Below are 22,626 nucleotides of genomic sequence, written 5' to 3'. Positions count from 1 at the left end.
TGACTTGCGGTTTGTTTAGCGCAGTAGCAAGTTTTGTTTAGTTGGTAGCAATTTTACTTCTAATGCACTGTCCAAGCACTCGTGGTTAATTTTCTTTTGTAGCGTCAACGTGGGCTTTATTTTGGAATTTGCTTTTTCGTACTTGTTTAGAATTTTTATTTGCCGGGCAGCGCCAACGTTCATTCTCAAGCCAAAATTAAAGCGATCGCCAGACACTCCCATGCCGTCGTATGTTTCTTTTGAGCCTGGGCAAACACTTGTCGATCGTTGGATTGAATGGCACCAATGCTCCAACCCTTTGTCTGGGAGAACTCCCTGCACGCTTGGTCGAGTATCGGGCCACTCTCTCGTACTTGTATGCCTCGCGCGGTCGTTTGCTACGCGATATGTTGTTTTCGTCCAGGAACGCCGGCAGGAATTTCGGCAACTAATTCAGACAGGCGTTGCGTTTCGTCTGTAAGTTATTTTAGATACTATGTATGTACGTTATGTTATCATACCATAGGGGGAGTCAGTACTCGTTTAGTGTTCTACAAGGAAATTGTATCAGCTTACCGTATCGCATTGCTTAGTCTGAACTAGTATTAGGTTTTTGGAAGCGACTGTAATTCTAAACTATTCGCTACATGAGTGGACGCACCAGAATTACAAAGTGCTGTTCGTTGTTTACTTTTTAAATTTGTTCATAAATAAAAGGACCAACTTTGGTGTAAGCTAGTGTTTTTCAAATTTCGTTTTAACATAATCTATTTTACCACAGAGAACAGAAAAATTAATATTAAACATATAAGGCGCTGCAATAGCAAATGTGTAGCGCTATACTGGTTAGATATGTGACGGAAAAGAACAGAAATGGAATCAGCGTTGGATGTACTAACTAAAGCAGCTCACTTTGTTGAAAACCAAGAGCAAAATCGACGTGAACATGATCCTGGTCCGTTATCAACGTCCCCAGTAGATCACATAAGTAACCATCCGAAAGAAAATGCTGATTGCGCTATAAGGAAAATCAGGAAAAATGGCGACTCAGGTAAGCAGCGCTTACCTTGCATTAGTTTTTATTTTAAAACACGGGGCTGAAGTTTATGTGGTTAAAAATTTTTAGGACTGTTACCACATTAACAATTTGAGTTAAGTTCTATTTTTTATTACAAGCTAATCGTAAATTATCAGTGCAAACATGCTTTGTTGTCCTACTCGCTAATTATTAAACGTTTTGGCATGTTTATTTTTTTACTGTACAAAATATGATGTGCATGTACCTTTGTGAGCAAAATTGGACATAAATAGTAAAAGTGACTAAAATTCCGATTTGGCCAATTCAACTAAACTATTTGCGTTTCTGTTTCCTATTTGTTTTCAAAACTGTTCAGTAAGCTCTTTTTGTCTGTCGGCCACGAGCCATGGTGTGGATATTTCAGAGTTAAATAAATCCTCTGCGCCTGATAGGTTTTCAATAACTACGTGACGTCACGGCGCGTTCTAATTTGTGGCACTCAAACACTCGGGTGTTGAGAAATTACTCTTCGTATCATCTGTACGCTTTGTCTGTGCCAAGTGACGCAATGCTATCACGCTGTATTGACTTGCTCATCGTGCTCATAGTAAATTTAAAATTATAATTATTGAAATCGAACGGGTGTTTAGCGATAAGCGACAGTAAAGATGCTTTCACCGGCCTTTAAAATATATAAATTAATGAACGCTTCGTATCTTACGCCAGCCGCGTTCTCGGCCTTCGCCGTGCATTCAACCTTGAAGACTTCAGGGACCGCGCCAAAGCGGCTGAGGTAAATTTTCTATATTAACGACTTTGCTTCAGTGATTCAACTCCTATAGCGATATATCACCTTCCAACTTAAGTGAACCGAAGTATTCATGCAAATAGACACTTGACTTCACGGTTTTTGTTTTCCAACGTGTTATGATATCTGCCATCGTCCGCCTAATCACTCCTAAGCGATCGTTTTCGTTTTAACCCGGAATTGTTGTGGTTTCTCGAACGGTAAAAAATATACACTGCTTAGCTGTAAATTAGTTGTAGAATTGTGTTAACTTAAAATTTCTTATAAATACCTTATAAATAAAATGCTTAACAACAGGAAACTAATAGGTTGTAGTTTAAGTGTTAACTTAACATTTGCGTTACACAAACTTGATCCTGCGTTTTAAGCAACTTTATACAAATTCATTTACCAAGTATATTTACGATGTTTGTGTGGACGTTAAATGAGTGCGATGTAAATTACGGCAATAAAGCAGTAATACAAAAGTCAGCTTATTAGTTTCCTGTTGTTAAGCATTTTATTTATAAGATCTTGATCAAGATGTAAGAAGCAAGTTTGTGCATATGTACATTAAGTGCGTGGATGCCTGGCTCGACCTGACGCCTTTATGCTACGCACACTATCAACTTTACACAGTAATGATGCAGAATCATTTTACCCTAGGTAACGTGACATCTTCACCCAATGATGTGAACGCACGAAATACCAGCGAAACGAGCAGCCTCACGAGGCGAAGCAACGATCGTCCATCGGCTCCTGAGCACCGTGTGCCTGGTAAGTTGACTGAGCTTTTTTGTTTGTTTACCGAACGTACTCATTAAGGTTTCGCCAACACAAATAGCCTTAGGCAGTCTTGTGCCATTTGATTAAGCTTGTCAGCACAATGACAGCTTAATTCTACAACTGGCCACTTTTTTCGTCAATGTAACATTAGCCGTGTTAAAGCACGCTGTCGTAAATTTAGGACGTCAAAAATCTGATTTCTCAGTCCGCGTATATTAACTTTCACTGTTACCCTGTCCAGAGTTTTATGCTTATATACAGTTTATACGGTAATTCTATATTTGGTCGCATTCAATTATAAGGAGTTTACGTTGGATTTGTGAACATGGTATGTACATTACCGTGTTCTAACACTTGGTTATAAAATTTCAAAACAAGTTTTTCTTGTCCAACCTGACTTGCCTGTTTAGAGACGTTTTCGTGTATCCTTCAGATATAATAATTTTTATATAGTAGGGTGGGGAGGAATGGGACACCTGTTTATTCCATTTCTTCGTCCAATTTTATAGTAAACAAAAAACATTTAAAGAATTATAAAACCGTATTGTCACAATTCCTATAGACTGTTGTTAATTGTTTAAATGTAAAACACGATCAGGATATTTGGATAATATGTGCAAAGGTGTCCCATCTTCCCCCACCCTACTTCATTGTACATAGTAACTTGTTTGGGAGTAATTTCTCCTAAACCTACCACTGGTGTGATGGATGACTGTCCACTACTGACTTCCCGCTAGTTTACAGTCAAATACTTAGTGTTTGGTCAACCAGAACCACTTGCGGTGCGGAAAATCCCGCTTTCCTCATACGGAGTATTTCCGCGCCGAACTGCACTTGTTTGTCAACGAGTATTCTTAATTACATTTCAAAACAAGAGTGAACTTAAAAAAGATAATTCCTACGACAATATAATTCCTACGACGTTTCTGCGCGTAGACATAAAAAATCAAAGATTTGTAGGTAGTTTCATTTTACCACGTTTTTGTTTTGTGTCTATGTTATAGTAGGGTAAGGTTGGACATTTTCACTCTCTTTACTCGTTTCATTTAGTAGTATGGCTACTATAGTAAACCAAAAGGTAAATGACCGCATTCGCATGAATCAAAAAAAAATGTAAATTGTTTAAAACATAATTAGGAAATATGAGATTTGGGTGCCATTAGTATTCCACCTAACCCTACAGGACTATATAAAAAGGCTATTTTTCGTACATTTCTACCTGCGATCAAAAAATATTACGATTGTTTTCGCGGGATTTTTTTCCTCTAGTTTAAAATAAAGTTACGTTAAGCATCTTCTGGCAGATTCACATGTTCGAAACGCGTACAAGAAATGAAATATGCCTATTGAGAACCGTCTATAGCGTCTTCCCGTGGAGGTAGTACCGCCTTAAACCAGTCGTTAGGGGCGCCATTGAGTAGCAAAACAAAGTTTTCTTTTGTGTTGGAGAAGTGAGAGAACATCCAGGTTTAAGCTCTGCGACTCGATTCAGTTGCGACTAGTGTAATTCCGGCCGAAAGGACGCGGTAACGGTCACAAGCTGATTTAGATCAGGCAGTTTACTTTAAACCGTGAGAAAAGAAAAGCGAAGTAAGCCGCGCCTGAAATATATGCAGGAGAAAGGCTGCGAAATGTAAGCACTTGTCTCCATCGCTGGTTACTTGTATACCTTAATCGCAAAATCGGTATTAATCAAAAGATTATTGTCAGCGACCTAGCGAAGAATTACTAAGGTACACGCTAAGACGCTAAGCTAGTGAATACTCAAGGTGTTTTATATTGGCACAGTCAAAGTTGTTTAGTAGGCTAGTGGCAAAACAAAAAGGTGCTTTTTGCTGTATTTGGGTATTACGTATTCGTTTCTTTGCATGCCTTAAAATGCGACGGAGAGATAACCACGTGAAGACGCTTTCTATTATGGTTTGGTGTTTGACATTTCATGCAGCTTGTATAGGTTATCTGAAGTCTGTTGGTTTCTCTATTTAAGGTTTGATCAGCATTGCCATCTATGAATATGATCTCTCCTAGGAAGTACCGAGATCTGTCAAACCCGCAGGCAATGCTCAGTCAAGTTGGCTTGTGCAACATTTGCGTATCAGCTTAAGTACCGCAACATAGATACCTGGTGCGGGCTGCTATGGCTGATTGCACTTTCCTAAGATATCGCCTCCGCTCTCTTAGGTTCCGCCACATCAATCGAGCTCAGTGATAATTATCGGTATCGCTGGTCTGAGCTTAGCCAATGTTATCCTAGCTCTCTATTTAAAGTCGACTCCAGCGCTTTCAAATCCCAACTTGTAATGAGTCAGTGAGGAGAAAACTTTTCTTGTTTGCATTTTTCATCGAATTATTGCCAGGCTGCTGCCCCTGACTGTTCATTAACCCAGCGCCTACTACGTTAATCTCTCCCAATGCCCTTAAAAGCAAAATTGTCTTAATCATCGTCTAAACCACTCACCGTAGAATGCGTCGATACTTCGTTCCAGCACGGCTGGACAGCCAATCTTTTGTCCAGTGAATTCATTTAGCTATGACCAAGAGCATTGGGTAGCTAATACTCAGTGGTTAAGGAAATTAAAATTGCATGAAATCATTTGCTTTTGCACAGACGCATAAACCGTTACTACCAGCGGTTAGGATGCTACTTCTTTTTACAATTTTTATAAAACTTAATTAACTCGCCAGTCTGTCATCGTGTGTTCATGACCTGAGAACTCCCACGCGTACGGACACGGACGCGCTCTTCCGAACAAGACAATATAAACCTACCTACACAGTAATGATTGCGTGTATGGAATCGAAACCAGGTGTTTCCGGATCGTACCGGTTATTATCTTATGACGCACTTCGAGTATCGACTCAATGTGTCGAGAATTCTTGACCATTCGAAGCTCGCGAAATAAATTTAAGTGTCAAATTATCGACTAATTACAATCTAAGCCGGCCTCTCTTTAAAGATGAAATCACCCAGTTCTTTGCCACGTATTGTCACAAGAACTCGGTCGACATAGTATGGCATATCCGCACCTGTTGGTACTTAAAACAATTGCCCATTGATCGTGTTGCGTTTTCGCATGCAAACCATTATCTACAGCGTACCCTACTTGACAGAGGCGCATACTCATAACTTGCACTTTCCATACAGCTATTATCATTGTATATCCTCGCGTTGGTGTCTTCCGAGGTGTTTATTACGCAAACCCGACTCCGCGTCTCCGGTCTATAATTAGCGGTCAAGCTTAAAATGCACGTTCAACACGCCCCGTTTGCCAAAGCGCATCTATTTTAAGCCGCAACAGACAATCTAAGTTTACGACAGTTGATATTTTCTCAGCCGTTTCAATGATTTTTTCCCACCACTTATCAACACCCACCAAGGTTAGCAGTCGTCGCAGTGCCACGATTCGTTGGTTTGATTTTCCCTCAATCTGAAGTACCTTGGTGACACTTCTCCAGCGCTGGGTCAAAGTCGGGGGGTTACGACCTTTCTGTACCTCGGTGTCGTGTATCTAGGTTTAGATTTCACGATTTTCTGCTGTAGGCTAGTTCTGCATCTCTTTATCCGAACGGAACCTCGTGTGTTTTGGTCGTGTACGCTGTCAACAGGATTAGCCTGTGATAAACGCGGCAACCGTGACTGCCGCATTAGAATGTTTAGATTGAACGCAGCCATGAGATCAACGTAGCTTGCAAATGTTGATGTCAGTCAAGATATGCTTTTAAATCGCATCCTCTCGGTTTTGAGATGGCATATCTTTCCAGTGCCCCCGGCTAGATGTGCGCTACTTCACGAATTTCGGATTATTTCAACCGTGCTCTAATTTAACATGGGTCAGTCTATTTTTGACCATAAAAAGTCAGCTTACTTGCTGTCGTACATGACGTGCCAGTCGTTTCCTTTTGACTATATTGTGTAAACAGTCCGTATATAGCATCAAGCAAATTGTAATCGTAAATGACGGTAAAGCAAAGTCCGCTCGTAAATGCGAACCTTTATTGGATTTGGGTATACGTGGTTTGATAGAGTGTATTAACTAAAACCACACCAGGTGATGTCAACGCTTGCGTAAGCTTCCGACGAATTTCGCCACCCTTCTACAGAAAAGCAGAACCGCTTCACTGAGGCACACTCACTAGCCTACAGTCTACTCTACAGATACGCTTGTTTTACCTGCACTGTTATGAATGTATGTACTCGTAAGCGGTAACGCAATGATGCAATACGCACATATGCGTTCGTCAGTGTAAATTACAAAAAGCTGTTCGGTTTTCCCTCTAAAGATCTAAGAATCCTCTCGTCCCTTCTGTTTGTTTTTCCACGAAATCTTACGCCCTTCCCCGCCTGTTTGGTTCGAGCTCCGATCTTTTATTTCATATCAACGCTTTGTTTTTGTTCTAAATCGGTGGTTTTCTGCAAGCGGCATGCCATTATTTTATTATTTCTTTGTGGTAAATACAGCTTTACAGTAATGAAGCGACAAATATGTTACTTCATTAGACAGTACAGGGGCATTGGGTTGGTACTGGTAATTAGTCTACAGTCAAAGGGTAAGAACCATTAGGGCGTGCATAAAGAAAATGACCGTAGTTACTTAATTAGCTTCAGCCGTTGCACGCTTCTGTCATCTCAGATAACAGTCATCCACGGTATTTTCTTTGCTTTCACCCGTTATGTGTGCCGTGTTAACAGTTTTGCTTGAGTATTGCTCAGCGAACTACTATTGTTACGTGTCGTAACAACTAAATTACAATTGGAAGTTCTCTAATCCGTTTACTCTGCTACTGTCAGCTTAACTCTTTCGTCGCAACGAGAAATGTTTGTTTCAGTAAATTACACTGAACGTCTCATCTAAATAAATTGCTTTTGCGAACCGCGCAAGGTATAAGCTGGAACCACTTACATGGTTTCTTCATTTTCCATCACGTCAGCGTGAAAGACACAACTCGCAAACCGATTAAAGGTTTTAGAATTTATGTTTTCTAAGTTTCGCGTCACTTTAATAACGTAGAAATTGGTCCGCCACGCGTCCTTTGTTTTTATAAGGTAATTACATTATTGTAAGTGTACCAGCAATGCTCGCATCGCCATAATTAACGACTAACGTTCGAAACCAAATCCCAATGATTGATTACGCTGGTACTCTAACGTCGGTTAAAAACATTAGAGCTAAAAGTGCGCCAGTACAATTAGATCGCACAGCTAGACACAGCAACATTGAAATGCCTCCTCGAGTTTGGGCGATCCTTCCCATAAGGTAATGGAGTGTGCAGTCAACACATTAACAACGGTACATCTCTTTCTCGTATTACACCGCAGATGGCAAAACTTGTGCAGAAAGACATGCATCTGCAGAGTGGTAGGTTTGACCTGCTTGCCCCGACTGTGACCGGTACCAAGCAAGGGTCAGAAAAAAATCTAGAGAGCGATTGAAAATAATAGTCACGTAGCTGACAGCTTATACAACGGATTGGGACGAGGCGGTGCGGCTTCGCTACAGAGAACTACGAATTAGCGTTACTTCGGTGAAAATTAATCCTCCCAAGACAAGCCACACCAAATCCAGTAGCCCGAAACGTTTAGGTCAAGGAAGTGATCAATTTACTGTACAGGTTGTAATTAGCTTGAAACATGAGCTCGATCGCGCCCGCGATTACTGCACAGGCCGGTTTTTTGTCGTCTTACACGTCGCGAGTTAGTCCAGGAATGTTTTCGCATGCATTGACCGAATTCCGCATCCTCTCAATCTCTTAATCTTATCGCTTCGCACTGTACACTGTGAAATTTGCCGCCCAGGCAAACCTCGCCTTATCGTGCTCGCGGCGTGTCGTATAACCTGAAGTACCCGCGCTGAGCCATTAGTCGCGTAAAATCCTCACAACGATCGTCAAACAACCTTTCCAGGTGAAGCAATCGTGGCACCTAGCATCCGGTAAAAACAATGGTTTGGTTGTACTAGTCCGGGCCTCGCATGTGTTCGCAACGTACGCCTCTACACTATACGGGCTTCGCGTTATCAGTCTGGTGATCGTTCGAACACGAACTACTCTATCGACCGACCATGTATTACATTGGGAATTAGTGTCGCCAATCCTTTCATGGCCAACTTCCGCTTCCCAGGCATAGTGACCTGTCTTGGAGCCTAGTTTCTCTAACTGTGTTTTTAATTCTCGACGAATTTAATTGCTGTCCGGATCCTCATATTACCTCAAGGGAAAGAAAGAATCGTTCAACTGTTTAAAGTCAAGTATAATTTTTTCTCAATTATAATTTCATGTAAAGTTATAGGCAAGGAGAAAAGACGACTATCTTACAGCATCAGTTACCTTATCACATTCGATTATTGTGCAGCCACTCCTGGTAAGTTCCTCTCACCAAGTTCCTGTTAGGAACATTGTTCGGGGAAATCAGGATCGCGCATTAGCCTTGGAACGTCTTTGTTTACGATGATTCAGGGTGTGTTTGGCCGCTGATCGCTTCAATCGTTTGCCCCGCTGTACAACTGTGCGTACAGCTTATGTTAAGTTAAAGCGCCATGGACGTACAGCCTGTAATTTAAGATAGGGTGCGATTTCTTTGCTCTCTGCCCGCTGGCGTCGAGCGTGTGTGCGTGCGCGCTTCGCTGTTGTGTGTTCGTGGCCGCGTGCATTTCCGTGCCGCCCTCACCATAAAGAAACTGCGGCGCACGAGAGCGCGGATCGTTCGGCTGGAGGTGGTCGGTTGCGTCTTGCTGGCTAGTCTCTCACTGCTGTACCGACCGGGTTCGCGTGATCGTGCAGCCGAAGTAGCATAGATAAGTTTCATTGGAAAGGACAGTCAGGGTATATATTGGCCGTGCAAGGCTGTTTCGAGGAATCGCCTGAGCAATTTCATGGCACGAAGACGTGTTGTGGTGTAGCACGAACATCTTTTATCGCTTAACATCAGCGCCCGTTAATTTGTGGGGCCTCTGGCGTGACAATCGCTGCTTTATGTACAAGCGTTAAGCAAGTTAGACGTACACGATTTTGGCTGTCGAGGTCAAAATTCTGGCAAGTAATAAACTTCCGAAGAGACAGGAGAAAGCTGCTTTAGGTCGACAGAGTTAGTATATCAGGGCCAAGATTTCGTGCCTCGCCGTGTGAAGCGCACTTGAAGTCAGTCTGTACATCAATGCTGTCGTTTTAGGCTACGATCGCAACATTGAAATTGAAGCTGGGAACCCACGTCATATCGCATTTTGTTGAATGGTGCAGGAAATGATATATACGGCCTCGTCACCTGCCTTATTCATTGCCTCCCACGCAAGCACAGCCAGGGATTCTCCGATTTCGTGATTTTTATTGCCACCCCGATGGGTAGAAGGTTGACCCTACTATAGCGTGGGACTCGGGGAACGGAAACGACTTGTAGCGAGTTAAATATTCCTGTCGTTCGGGCCAGGGCTAGACTCGCTGTCTCAATCTGTCAGTACGCTTGAATGGCGCCAATACTAGGCTTGACCGACGCTTTAATTAGGGCTGTGAGAATTTTCTGTTTCGCTGTCTTTCTCAGAAAGTACCAGTGCGCAAATAGTGCGGAACCAAACCTGATAATTAATGTCTTTCCGTGCCCAAGTACTTTTAATCCGTTAATGCGCAAGTTTAAGTTAGGTCCTGGATCTCCAATAACGTTATGTTTATATTGCAGATGACCGAAACAACGGATCAGTCGCGCCCTCTGATACAATGCGCATATATAGTGTAAACGAAGGACAATCCGCTGAAGAAGTGCCTTCCATGACCAGCTACAGTCACCATAGCAGCAACGGAGTTTTACACCAGAGCATTTACCCAGATCGGCACGCCTCAACGTTCCGCCGGAATAGCAGCACCGAATCCCCGCCAACTGCGAATCACGCTTCGTTCAAGCGACGCTCAACGTCTCCCGCTCCAACGACGGACTCTGAGCACCCATCGCGTGGAATGGCTCTTCCACATCCCCTGAGCTCTCTTTCCGGCGCCGCTACTCATCCAATGGCAGCCCACCTGCCACCACACAACCCGATGATGCCCTTTGTTCACCCTTTAATGTACTCAGGCCTAGACCCGACCGTATGTGCAGACGTGCTCGCCAGACAAGGTCTTAGCAGTCTAAGCAGCGACGGCGAACGCCAGCAATCCCCGGGATCATCTCCGGTGACAACCAATGCCGGGCTACCCCCCACCGGCCTCCCTGGATTAATGTATCCTCTGGCGAACCCAGCATTGTTGATGGGCAACCGAGGAGCTGCAATGCCGGGGCTCGGTCTATCCGAGCTACCAATGCTTTTTCCATCACAGCTAGCAGCATACGGAGCTGCAACAAATATGCTGCCCCATCAATTGGCTTCACTCAGCTCTTTAACCGAGCAAGACACAAAGCGTTTGTATGAGTCTATCCCGGGCATGCCACAACATGTGCCTGCCCATGTATTAGCCCATCCCTATTTGAAGAACTTTTGCTCTCCCGCCCTGGATTCTTCAGCGGCAGCAGCAACGAAAGACTCCAGATCCAAGCAACCGGTTCCACCAACAGCAGCTACTGGTGTTCCTGGGCTATCAGCAGCTTACTCAGCTGACTATTTACTTCGTTACCAGGAAGTGTTTACCAATGAAGCGCTAAAGGAAGGGTTTATGAACGCTCAACAAGCAGCTTCATCACCGGCACCTCGGCGCTCAAGTTCCCCCGAAATTAGTGCTAAGAAATCCGGCGTGCCGGGCTACAATTTCCCGATCCCGTTTTATGGAGCGCACCTTGGTGTCGGAGCCAATAAATCTCCAATACCACAGCGTAAAGTATCGACACCGACTATGGTACCACATAAGAACGGCACGGGACCTTCCCCCAACCAGGAACACCGCTCAGTAAACCCTGTATCCCAGGACAGAGATGGCCAGTACCCGGATACCCACGACTTACCTATTGGATTAAACGGGAATGACGAAGCACGTCGTCGTTTAATAGCCCTGGCGCAAAGGTATGTTTACTAAACTTACTTAAGGTGTGATTCATATTCTGCGCCTTAGCAATATCCGAAATACCAGGAACGCGCATCAGCGGAAAGATATTTCACAGGGAGCTCGAAAACATGTTTTCAAAGGGATTCCTTCATCAGCGTTTTTTTCTGTGCGTGTTAACGACTGTCTAATCGATATAATCGGACTAGCGCATGACGCATATTCGTTTATGTTATCAGCTGTAAAAGCAAACCCTCTATCTCTCCTGAATGGAGCGAGGTTTGAATGAGGTCCTCTGTCTGCTGCGTTTTACCACTCCCACCGTACACCAATGCGGGAGTTGAATGTGACATTCCGTAACAATTTCTTATCTCCAATTGTTCTGTAAAACAATTTGGTTGCCGCAATGGTCTGCACTAAATTGAGCGAATATTATCTTTAACAATGCGTAAAGCAGGGTGGTCGCAATTCCGCCTACCATTTACAGTATATGCAGGTGCCCTTTCCACTTGGCCCGCGACCCCGAGGGACCCATCACCGCCAAAAACAATCTATAGTTTCGTGACCTGTATATCCTCGGTTGCGCGGTTTGTTTATGCTCAGTCGTCGCGAGTGCGATATCCCGAGTTCCGCTTCATCGACGCGTTTGAGATCTTTACTCATAACACGACTTTGGGCGCTTCCTGACATTTAAATCGCTCGAAAATACACAGAGCGATCGATCTGCCGCTGTATTCGTGGACGTCGACTCAGGCGGATTTAACACCGCGCTTACACGGTCTCACCGCGCCTGCGAGTCGTTTTGTTTGTTGTGGCCTTTCTTCGTTTAATGGCGTTGCGTCCGTGCGAGAAGCAGTGTGGTTGCTACACGCGGAGATTCCATCCGATGCGAACCCGAGCTTCGCCTACGATCACAAACAAACATGATCTTGTGTTTTGCCTCCCCCCAGGCACCGACCACCACTTCGACGTGGAGAAAGTGCTGCTGCGGTTGTCGAAATTACCGTCAGGTTTCGTCTGCTCTTGCTCGCTTTTTAAGTTACCCCTCTTTCGTTCCGGATCACGGTGGGTTAGTCATCGGCTCGTCTTACGTAACCAGTTATTTTTAGCGCGCACCGTCAGTGTTTTTCTAACCACCGCGCGGGCCGCTTCGGCTGATTTTTAGGAATTCGACCTCTCGCCCGCTTTGTGTTTCTCTCCGGATTTTTCGCATGGTTTGCACGCGCCTCAATGTTTCTTGAACGACGTCAAGCAGACGTCGGAGGTCGCACTGTTTACGTAACCGTGCTAAGTGGCCCGTCCTCACTAATCTAATGTATATGATATGGCTTAGCGCTGGCTTTGTTTATTTACTCTGTTGATTGTTACCCAACCTCTCAGCGCACGTTGACTCTTACAATAACATTGCGCCATCTTTACTAAAAACATTCCACACATTGCAGGCCTCACGCCTACCGCGATGTGTATTCTCAATTCAAGGGACCTCACGATCGAATCGAGCGACGTTCGCCTTCACCCTACGCTGATCGGCGACGCATTTCAAGAGAGAGATCGCCCCACCGTGCAGTCCCAGCCCCTGAAAAGTTACCGAAAAAGCGGTCGCACGAAAACTCATTTGGCATTCCGCCGGACCTTGTTCCACCGCGCAAGAACCGAAGCCCGAGCATTCAGCCGGGCATCGGCGGGCCGAGAATGCCAAAATCACCGTCGAACATTCACCAGCAGACACACCGTCGAAGCAGCAGTCCGATGGAGAGAATGGCGCCCAGCCATCATCCCTCCGCTGCGCACCCGTACTTATCCATGGCTGGCAAAACGAATGAGAAAGATCCCTCTCCCTACTTCACCAGCCCGCAGTATATGTTCCAACCGGCACTTGGCGCTCTGTCAGGCCACCCGTTCCAACTGCCGACTTCATACAGACCTACAGACCCCATCACGTCAGCACATAGCAAAGCAGAGGCGGAAGCCATAGCTGCAGCGTCCACGCTCGCATCCAGTCTGTACCGACCAACCGCACCTACCGATGTAAACGTAAGTATCACGCTCTCAGGTCAAACTATTTCTAATAGTGTAAAGGGTCGAGTTGTGCGGACACGCGGTTCGCAGAAAAGTCGCCTGCTATGATTGATTGATTTGTAGTAAGACTGGGTTGTTCCTTTGCAGGCCATGGCAGAGTACGCTCGTTTGGCGGGAATTTCACCGTACTTCGCGTTGTTGATGCCCCAACAGCAGCAGCAGCAGCACTTTCGACCTCCTGTGATGACGCATGCTAATCCTTCCGCACAGGTAAGGGGAATTTTTAGTGCGCCCTACTTAACCAATTAGTGTTTGGTCTGTCACTCCTAAACCAAATCATTGCCAGCGACTAGGTAAAAGCTTTCGTTAATTGCGACTCCTCGCCAGGAATTCGCGGCGGCGGCATTGAAGCAAGCGGCTTTGCAACAGAGCTTACTGCTGGAGCGAGGCGAGAAGGATCGAATTTCGAGCCCAGTTGCCAGCATTCTACCCGGGATCAACTCTCTCCGTCAGCAACAGCCACAAATCAGTGGCGCATCCAAGCTAACACGCGGTTCCCCAATCCCGAGCCACCACAAGCTGCCCACAAAACATTCGACCCCTTACAGTCACCACCACCCACCGCCTCCTCATCCATACACCGCCCGATCACGTAGCCCCTCAAATGGTGCAGAGGACACTGCGCGGCAGGTAAAAAGAGAGGTCACCTCGCCACCCAGCAAGCGATCGAGTCTGGCCTACCCTCCTCCGCCGCATGCCAAGCACCCTCATCCCGCCGGTAGACGCCCCGATGAAGAGCGAGCTAACCGACTCAAGAGGAAAGCAGAGGAAGAGGAACATGACGCCATCGCGGAAAAGGAGGCGATGTTAAAGAGGAAGAGAGAAATAACATCAGGTTCGTTTCAATTTAAATTTAATTATCCGCTTTGAATGTTTGTTGTCGGAACCGATAACTCGCTGCACTTAACTTAAGTTGCCTTCAGCCAAATCACGTACATCCGGCCCGTGTAATGGCCAAACCCACCGCACTGTTGCGTTGTTTCCAGCGTCGCGTTTCTCTCTTCCGATATTCACGGCCCGCCGCTCGCCTGGGATTTCGTGAATTATAATTCCCTCTTTTTGTTTCTCTCCGATAGCAGCGACACATTGTCAGCATTCAAAGTCGGTGCTGCTAGAGCCCGACGGTCAATTACCCGGCCAACAGTGCTTATCGGCCGCGTTAAGGGCTGGTGCGAGCAGATAATTGCCGCTATTTCAGCTCAGTGACGTCATAGGGCAGCTTTGGTAACCCTTGTCGGCGGTGTCTGGCTGTGTGCGCACAACAGAACCTACCGCAGCCTTAGCAGGCCTCACTCCTCTGCGGTTTCTAATGTGATTTGGATTGGGAATCCCTCGCTTGTTTTCGCATTCAGCAGCCTCTTAATTCAACCACCCGCCAACAATGCGCAGTTCTATTCTAAACGAATTAGCCCGAATTATTGCCATTGACCACCGTCCACCGTGTCTCGAATTGCTAAACAATAAAACCTTGCGCTGGCCGCCCTTTGACCGAAACCATTATCAGGAAATGGCATTCAGTATAAATAGCATGGCTCGCTTTACATTGGTGCCGGCACGGAAAACTACGCAAACCCCATATTAACCGTAACGTTCCCAGCGTCGCTATTTTGTTCGGAAGATGCTATTTAAGTCAACACAGTGGTCGGCATCAAAGCGGCGGTTCCATAACAATGAACATGTCCGCTCCAGGGAAGCAGCTCGTCGAGTTTCATTGCTTTCCACCTTTCCCGCACACGGGTGGTCCCATCCGCAAATCACCGCGTTTTATGACAGATGTAAAATGCCGTAACTAACACCGAAGTGGTCTTACGAGGGAAAAACTTCGCATAGATAGCAACTCAGGCCGGCGACGTCATTCGCTCTCCGCGAAATTACCTTCGCAGTGGTTTTCTCATTCGTTATCGCGCCCGGCAGACGCTGCGGTGGGTCACAGCTGAATCAAAATTATCACTTCGTTGCCGTTCCATCACGACGATCACGTAGCACACTTGAAGCGAAAGTTAATCCTGCTTTGCTCGCACCTTTGGTTTGTTCGACCACCCAGAAACTACCACACTCTATTATGCATTAATTCAGATATATCCCGCCATTTCTACACTTCCCTTTTATTTTCGCTGCCCGTAAAACCGCCAATTCGAGTTCATAATGTAGACTCCCTCTCTCTTTTCTTCATTTGTTCCCTGTCACAATCCCAGGTGCGAGCGCTGATGCCAAGCACCAGTGCTTGCCCAGATGCCGCTGGCCAGCCAATCCAGCCCACCGGTAATTGGTTTTACGTGCAACGGATCCTAATTAATCATATTTACACTAATCCTCAAGCACGCCGCGAAACCGGCTTTCCCCTGGCGGCTTCCTTCGCCGCTCGATATTCGGTCACACACCTGCCCCCTTATAAAGGCACAAAATCGACCCGAGCTGAATAGAATCTTAAGAACCCCGGTACGCGAAGATTGATTTCCACACGGACTGATTTCAAAGGGTCGCAGCTCTGGTTTTGATCTTGGCTCTAACACTGAGTGCCCAAGTCACCCCACCCCGCCCAGCAATTGAATTTCCAGCTTCGTTAAGCGATCGATATAGGATCTGCCACGCTCCGCCAGCCTGTCAGCCCACGATTTAATTACTCGCTGCACGATAAAGGGAATATGGTCGTGCTGACTAGCAACGTCTGCCGAAATACGGAAGTTCTGGCATTCAAGTCATAGTAGGCTACGTGCGCAGTAATTGTGCCAGAAATTTTAAATAGAACCATGCATCCCGATTACAATAGTCGACTCGAGGGGTAAATAATTGCACAGAGAGAATCGACCTTCTTAGTAGTTCAAGTTCCGTGTTACCCTAGTCCTCGCTCAATAACAGCTGCCATGCTGTGCTCGATTTATTATCGTACCAGAATTGTGTTTCCGACCGCCGGCCCGACGTGGCGGATTTGTCGTCTAGACGTCGCGGTCGCCCTCTCCCGTGCACTGCCATATTGGCGTCTTATACAGAGCAATAAGCCGGGACAACTGCCAAGACACAGGCTCTCGCGCATGGATTGCTTTACTACCCGACCAGTCGTTGATAGATCTGAGCCTAGCGTGCAATTATTTTCCCACAGCGGCCAATCTCGTTTGCGTCCGCAAGTCCGATTCCTAATCACGCGAAAAAGTTCAAATTCCCGGACCTCACGATTGCGCACCCAGCCCACCGCTCGGCCATGACCCGCTGTATCAATAATATTTACGTCGCACCAGACCACAGTTTACAGTTCCATTTCCCGCCACCCGAGCTTTAAACCAGTTAAGATCTTACTTCCTGCAGAGACACTGGTGCCTCCCGTTTCCTGCAAGGCAGGGCTATTTCGGTCGCTCTTTTATCTTTTGATCGAGACGTCCCTCGATCTTTCCCTGAAGTACAACAACCAATTTGCACCGCTGTTTCACACACTTCGCTCTGTTTAGGCGTTAAATTTATAGCATAACCTCTACACCCACACATGTTTAACCATAGTCTATACATTGCAGATACGAATGCACCCGGCATCGAAGAACACTTCCGGCGTTCACTTGGGGACCGATATCCAAAGGAGGCAGAATCGACGCCAAACACAGTGAGCATAACTGCCACCGTGGAGGATCATTTTCAGAAAGCCCTGGGCAACGACTTGTGGAATAAACTTAGTAAACCAGGCAACAAATCGGCTTCACCAGAGCCGTTGGACGGCGTTAATGGCCGCGATTTAAGAACAGAAGCAGCTGCACACATGCCGCCAGCTCACTCCTTCCACAGCGCGTATCTTCAGCAGTTCCGAGATTCCCGTTACTTCCCAACCATGCCTGCCTATCTGCAGCAACCGAGGACACCACCGACCACGAAAACTGTGAAAGCACGCGCCATTGTGTACCCAGAGACTACAACAACTAATGTCAGCCCTGCTAATTTAAGCCGACAGGCCAACAGCAGCGAGAGCATCACCAGTGTAAAATTAGAAGCAACTTCAACAACCTCTTACGCCCCAGTTTACCCCGAAGCCTCAAAACATCGGGGAACACCCTACCCCACCCCTAACGATCGTCAAACTAGTCCAAGTGCCCGAGACATGAAACCTCGTATCCCTCCTCCCTCCCTCCACCCCATATCATCCCCACCTTCCGAGAAGCCATTTGTCCGTCATCCTTCCTCTTCACCCATCACTGGACAAGGAGCGCCGAAGATCGCCTCCCACCCTCCTCCATACAAGCTCTCTCCTCCTAACACCTATGGAGAGAGTCCTCCTCGAGCCCCACCTGCCTACTCCCCTCAGAGCGTGGCGTTTGCATCGTCGAACAAATCTCCTCCTACAAGGAGGCTTTCGGTGGACGGCAGGAGTCCTCCGGACGGGGCGGTAACTGTCCCAGTATCGGTGCAGACATAAATTGTTTCCAATACCGTAACTATGAAAAGATGTACCGAATGCGACGGTTGTAATAACCGTTCCACTGTGAAGGGAAAGGGCAGTGCTGGTTGAAGCGAAGGTGACAAGTGCATGGACAGAAAGACAAACCGGCTTCCAATTCTATACGTTCGCCTTCCTCGAGCTTTATATTGACTTTTGCCAGTCTCTGCTTCGCTTCCAAGTAGTCGCTGCTTATTCGTTTAGTAATGTAATTGGCCTGTATATCTCATTCCCACACGTTCGAAGTTTGCGTTAACTTTACAAAGTGACCACCAGGACCACTGTCGTATGTTCACTTCCAATCGTGTTCTTTTGAGTTCCTCTCCGCTATCAACCAACAGCAGCGGTGAATCTTCTCTGACTTTCCACCGCGTGTTTCCTTCACTCAGTGCGAAGACCGACTATCTTGCAAATTGCATTTCAACGGCCCCTCCCAGTTTTTTGCGGGAATTCCGGACCGCAGGACGTTCTCATAATTGTCGCACTTTCCTCGGAATTCCTAACCAGTAATTTGGATAGACGTCACAATCAGGTGTGTATAAAGCCCGGGGCCCCGTGCGAGCCGAACTGCAGTTTAATGTGTGGGTAGCGGTCAAATCATATTTCGTGATTGGACAGTCTCATTCTAATAATTTCGTCTGGTCGTGCCCATATCGTCGAGTCACAAAGCCGATTTTATCACGATTTTATCCGGATAAGTTTCAATTTTGTACTGCGTTGTATCATAACGAGCCGTGTTTTAAGCGTTTGCTTCTGCGGCTGCTTCTACTACTAACCGTTAGCGGTGGCTTGCTTTTACCATTTTGAACTTTCGTTCGTGATTTGTTCGCTCTGTGTGTCAGTCACAACTACCACTCACAGAAGACTGTGCCTTTACTGTACCCGTGCGAATCGTCCTGCAATAAACACAACATGTGGCCATAATATCAAAAACCTATTTTTGTATAGTAAGATTCAGCAGAACAGTATTTAGATGACATGGCGTTGTTGGTAAAGTGGAGCTGGAAGAGGTCGAGCATGACATCCCTAAACAGTATTTGAGATGGTGAATTACTTTAGGCGTGGCAATAAATGCAAAGGAAGCAAAATACCTCTAATAGTTCCATGAATAAGGAAATGTAATTCAAACCTAATTACCCGGAAAGTAAGACAGGAGACGTTTTTTTAACAGGGTACCAAAGTGTGAGGAAACAGTATTTAGTTTCCTGTCGCACCAACTGTACTCTGTCGGTGATGCTACGCTAATATTTATACCTGCAGAGATTATAACTCAACTGTTACCGTCACGTATACGTTTGGTAACATTTACTTACTATTGAGCCCAAAGAGATTAAAACCATCTCTTTGATTTTAATCTCTTTGATTTAGCCTATAGTAGTGCCTGGTTGCAATAAACAAACAGCTGACATTGTTTTACCTCAGATTCTGTCACTCTAATAGCAGAGTGGTCAGTTCGTATATAAATGGTTGTATAACGACTACTATAACTCTGCTCTGGCAGAATGTAATGAAGTCTGTATATATATCGAAGTCCGTATATATAACGTGAACGGATGTTTATACACATACTCTGCTACATATATATCTTATAAAAGCCATAAACGCAATCAAGTAGATTCAGGGCTGAACAACACGACATTTTTCACCTTATTGAAAACGCCCCCGACGAAATATGATTCAATTTTGACACGCACCATTGGGCAATAATACAACAGTGTTTTGAACTTCAAGTGAATGATGAGTGAGTTGGTAAACAAGAAACCTCACAGACCAACAACTGCGAATACCCAGACCTGTCTGATGTGTACGTGTCGTTACCTTGGTTACACAAAGATGCGCGCAACTTATATAGATTTAGAGAAAGCACAAGTTATGCGTGTATTAGTATAGGTCTAAAGTAATGTAACGATTTCAGTTGCACACAATAAACAAGAGTCAAATATTGTATAACTTTTGTTAAACTGTCTATGAAAGGCATATACAATGACTGTGTTGTATGTTGTTTACATATAAAGCAAATGTGTTAAATCTAGGAAATTTTTGATTTGAAACTGTAAGGATGAAATCATTGTTTAAGAACGGAGAGTTGTTAAATGTGAGTGAACAAGCTCCATCACCAAGTAAAGACTTCATTAACTTGATTGTTACCATGAAAGAGGTAATAGAAAAAATTATATATTTGTTTATTTCCCTTTGGTTGCAGTAATAAATGATACAGGTTATGCTCAAAAACAAAAAGCAAACAAAAATTGCACTTATAGGCTTGTTGTATATATAATTAATTCTATATCGGAAAATGTAATTATAGATTTTAGTGATCTTATTACAGGCATAAAGTCTTGCATTTTATGTTATGGCCTCATATGTTGGTATAATAAAGGTTCATATAAATATATATATTTATTTCCCATGATGTTTCTGTTTTCATTTGTAATGTTTATTTCTGGCCTACCATTACTAAACACCTTATTGTGTAGGTTATATGGAGATATTGGAAAATTAATCCTCAGTGTTTAAAATCTGATGTCAGCATTGCTCCATCAGAAAACCGACAACCACATGATGATTTTATTCATGATTTAGATTTACACTGTAAGTGTTCTCGTTTTATTGTTGTAAATGTATCGTTTGTGATTACACGTGCATTAAACCTGGCGTGGCAGAGTAAACCCTGGAAAACAAGGTTAAATAAGTAACATTTATTCGCCATATGTTTTTTCATAATTTTTTAAAGGTAATAAACCATAGTAATAAAAACAAAGAAAATATTGTGAATTAACAGTAAAATGAATGAATGAATGAATGTAACTTACTTTATCCTCGCGTGGCCGGAAAACGACAGTCGTTATCACACGGGTTTAACCCCCATGCCAGCTTACGAGTTACCATGTATGTTACTTTGTGGGTGATTGTTTTTTTTGGATTTTTTGGATTTTTTTTATGTATGGACAACCCATTTTTTTATAATTTGGACAACTCATTAATGGCCACTGGGTTGGAGCAATTGTCGTTAAGTGTCTTGCCCAAGGACACATACGCCCACAATGGAATGGCAGCAGCAACGAGCCTTGAACCCATTACCTAATGGTTACAGGCAGGCGCGCTAACCACTACGCCACGGCGCCGGAATGATAATAAATAAAACAGGCTATGTATTTAAATATATGTATGTCAAAGTTTAAGTTAAGTATCGATTAAAAAAAACATGGCTTCAAACCCACACAACAAACAGTAAACTAAAATACTTTTTTTTATATCCAGCTGAAGTAAAACGCGTGTTTGGAGTCAATATGTTGGTTTATATAAAGCAGCTTTGTCTTGGACATTTTGATTATTTTGTTCGACTTTCAAACCCGTTACAAATATTGATAATGTCGTACATGGAACTCGAAGACATTGCTAGTTTGTCGCAAACCAACAAACATTTTCATGAGGTAAGCAAAAATAATAAACAGTAACTTTTCATGCTCTAGTTATATTATATAGGTGACTTAATTTTTTTAATTATATTAATATTTTAATTAAAATTAAAGAATACTTTACAACTGTTTGTTAGCAGGCATTTGGCTGCTATTTCCTGATTTTTTTATCAATAAGCATAAGGTTTATGTTTTGTTGTATCTTTATGCTTGTCCACAGCTTTGCAACTCTGAGCAACTTTGGGAACATATTGTTGAGAGTCATTGTGATACGATCACGCCAGAGATGAAATTGTTTGCTGGTGAAGTTGGATGGAAACATGTAGGACCGATACGACTTATTTTTAACTTCATAGTAATGTTGGGTTAAATAATATTTCATACGATACACATGTAAATACTTACGTTGAATTGTCTTATAGACAATGTTTTGATACATGTTATAACATTACAAAGTAAATGAGTTTTTTGTTGCAATAGTTTTTACGGATAATTCATCCCATTAAAAATATATATTTTACCAGGTGTTCTTTACTAACAAACTACAGCTACGAGCTCAAATGCGCAGACATCAGAACCGAGGGACGTTTAGCAATGCCCCCGATGAACAGTAACGTGCACGACATATACTGTTTTTAACATTAGTGGTGCCATATATATATTGCATCACTGTGACTTTTGTAAACGCAGTTTAAGAGCAGAAAAACAAGTCATTAACAAGTTTTGTATTGCTTTGCAATCATTTTAAAGGTGTTTCATTGCATATAAGTTGAGTTTAATTATCATAAGCGATATGTTGCTTGATTTGCTTTCTTTTTTAACCATATGCCTGTGAGTTATTTTTAATTTTTGTATAATTTTTCATACATATTTTTCAAAAAGTAAATTCCTTCAGTGAGACCAAGTACCTTGTTCCTTTTGTTAACTGTTTTTTTTTTGTAATCTTTTATTAGTGTTACACTATTGGTTCATATATATTTTGTTAATAAAAGAAACAAAAAAATTAAAAGCACTCCCACAGGAAGGGTATATTGGCAGTTATAAATATGATAATTCCTAATTTGACGTACAAGAGAAGTGGAGGGTTAAGGTGTATACAAGTTGAATGTGTTGGATTTAAATTCTACAGCAATATGTGTTTTGGTATATTAAGATGCCTAATACCCAGTTGATCTTTATACTGCTA

General features: G+C 44.0%; 2 protein-coding genes and 1 long non-coding RNA gene across 3 annotated transcripts; 2 read left to right on the top strand and 1 right to left on the bottom strand.

Annotated features, from left to right (window-relative positions):
* The first annotated feature begins 738 nt into the window (after nucleotides 1–738).
* Nucleotides 739–18,954, top strand: LOC149742850 (uncharacterized). The gene is made up of 7 exons (XM_089894053.1): nucleotides 739–1,030; nucleotides 2,451–2,561; nucleotides 10,237–11,545; nucleotides 12,968–13,559; nucleotides 13,692–13,814; nucleotides 13,932–14,439; nucleotides 17,111–18,954. The coding sequence occupies exons 1-7, from the start codon at nucleotides 853–855 to the stop codon at nucleotides 17,998–18,000; spliced, it is 3,711 nt and encodes a 1,236-aa protein (XP_089750179.1). The 5' UTR covers nucleotides 739–852; the 3' UTR covers nucleotides 18,001–18,954.
* LOC149742851 (uncharacterized) lies at nucleotides 6,733–8,546 on the bottom strand. The gene is made up of 2 exons (XR_016387381.1): nucleotides 7,154–8,546; nucleotides 6,733–6,981 (listed from the first exon to the last, which is right to left on the bottom strand). It is a non-coding gene; the product is annotated as an uncharacterized LOC149742851 (long non-coding RNA).
* An 812-nt stretch (nucleotides 18,955–19,766) lies between the features above and the next one.
* On the top strand, nucleotides 19,767–22,189 carry LOC149742849 (F-box only protein 36-like). Its single transcript, XM_089894091.1, has 5 exons — nucleotides 19,767–20,179; nucleotides 20,499–20,613; nucleotides 21,283–21,455; nucleotides 21,661–21,762; nucleotides 21,965–22,189. The coding sequence occupies exons 1-5, from the start codon at nucleotides 20,081–20,083 to the stop codon at nucleotides 22,052–22,054; spliced, it is 579 nt and encodes a 192-aa protein (XP_089750217.1). The 5' UTR covers nucleotides 19,767–20,080; the 3' UTR covers nucleotides 22,055–22,189.
* The last annotated feature ends 437 nt before the right edge of the window (nucleotides 22,190–22,626 follow it).

This window comes from Ciona robusta, chromosome 1 (assembly GCF_009617815.1).
Source record: "Ciona robusta chromosome 1, ASM961781v2".
Lineage (NCBI taxonomy): Eukaryota > Metazoa > Chordata > Ascidiacea > Phlebobranchia > Cionidae > Ciona > Ciona robusta.
The sequence above is the reverse complement of the archived record's forward strand: the minus strand, read 5'-3'. Positions and strand labels throughout refer to the sequence as shown.

Bases quoted from the DNA above. Each gene is read 5' to 3' on its own strand.
- LOC149742850 (XM_089894053.1), top strand. From the start codon at position 853: ATGGAATCAGCGTTGGATGTACTAACTAAAGCAGCTCACTTTGTTGAA. The intron at 1,031-2,450 runs GTAAGCAGCGCT...ATTTTACCCTAG, and splicing joins CAGGAAAAATGGCGACTCAG to GTAACGTGACATCTTCACCC. The intron at 11,546-12,967 runs GTATGTTTACTA...CACACATTGCAG, and splicing joins TTAATAGCCCTGGCGCAAAG to GCCTCACGCCTACCGCGATG.
- LOC149742849 (XM_089894091.1), top strand. From the start codon at position 20,081: ATGAAATCATTGTTTAAGAACGGAGAGTTGTTAAATGTGAGTGAACAA. The intron at 21,456-21,660 runs GTAAGCAAAAAT...GCTTGTCCACAG, and splicing joins CCAACAAACATTTTCATGAG to CTTTGCAACTCTGAGCAACT. The intron at 21,763-21,964 runs GTAGGACCGATA...ATATTTTACCAG, and splicing joins GTGAAGTTGGATGGAAACAT to GTGTTCTTTACTAACAAACT.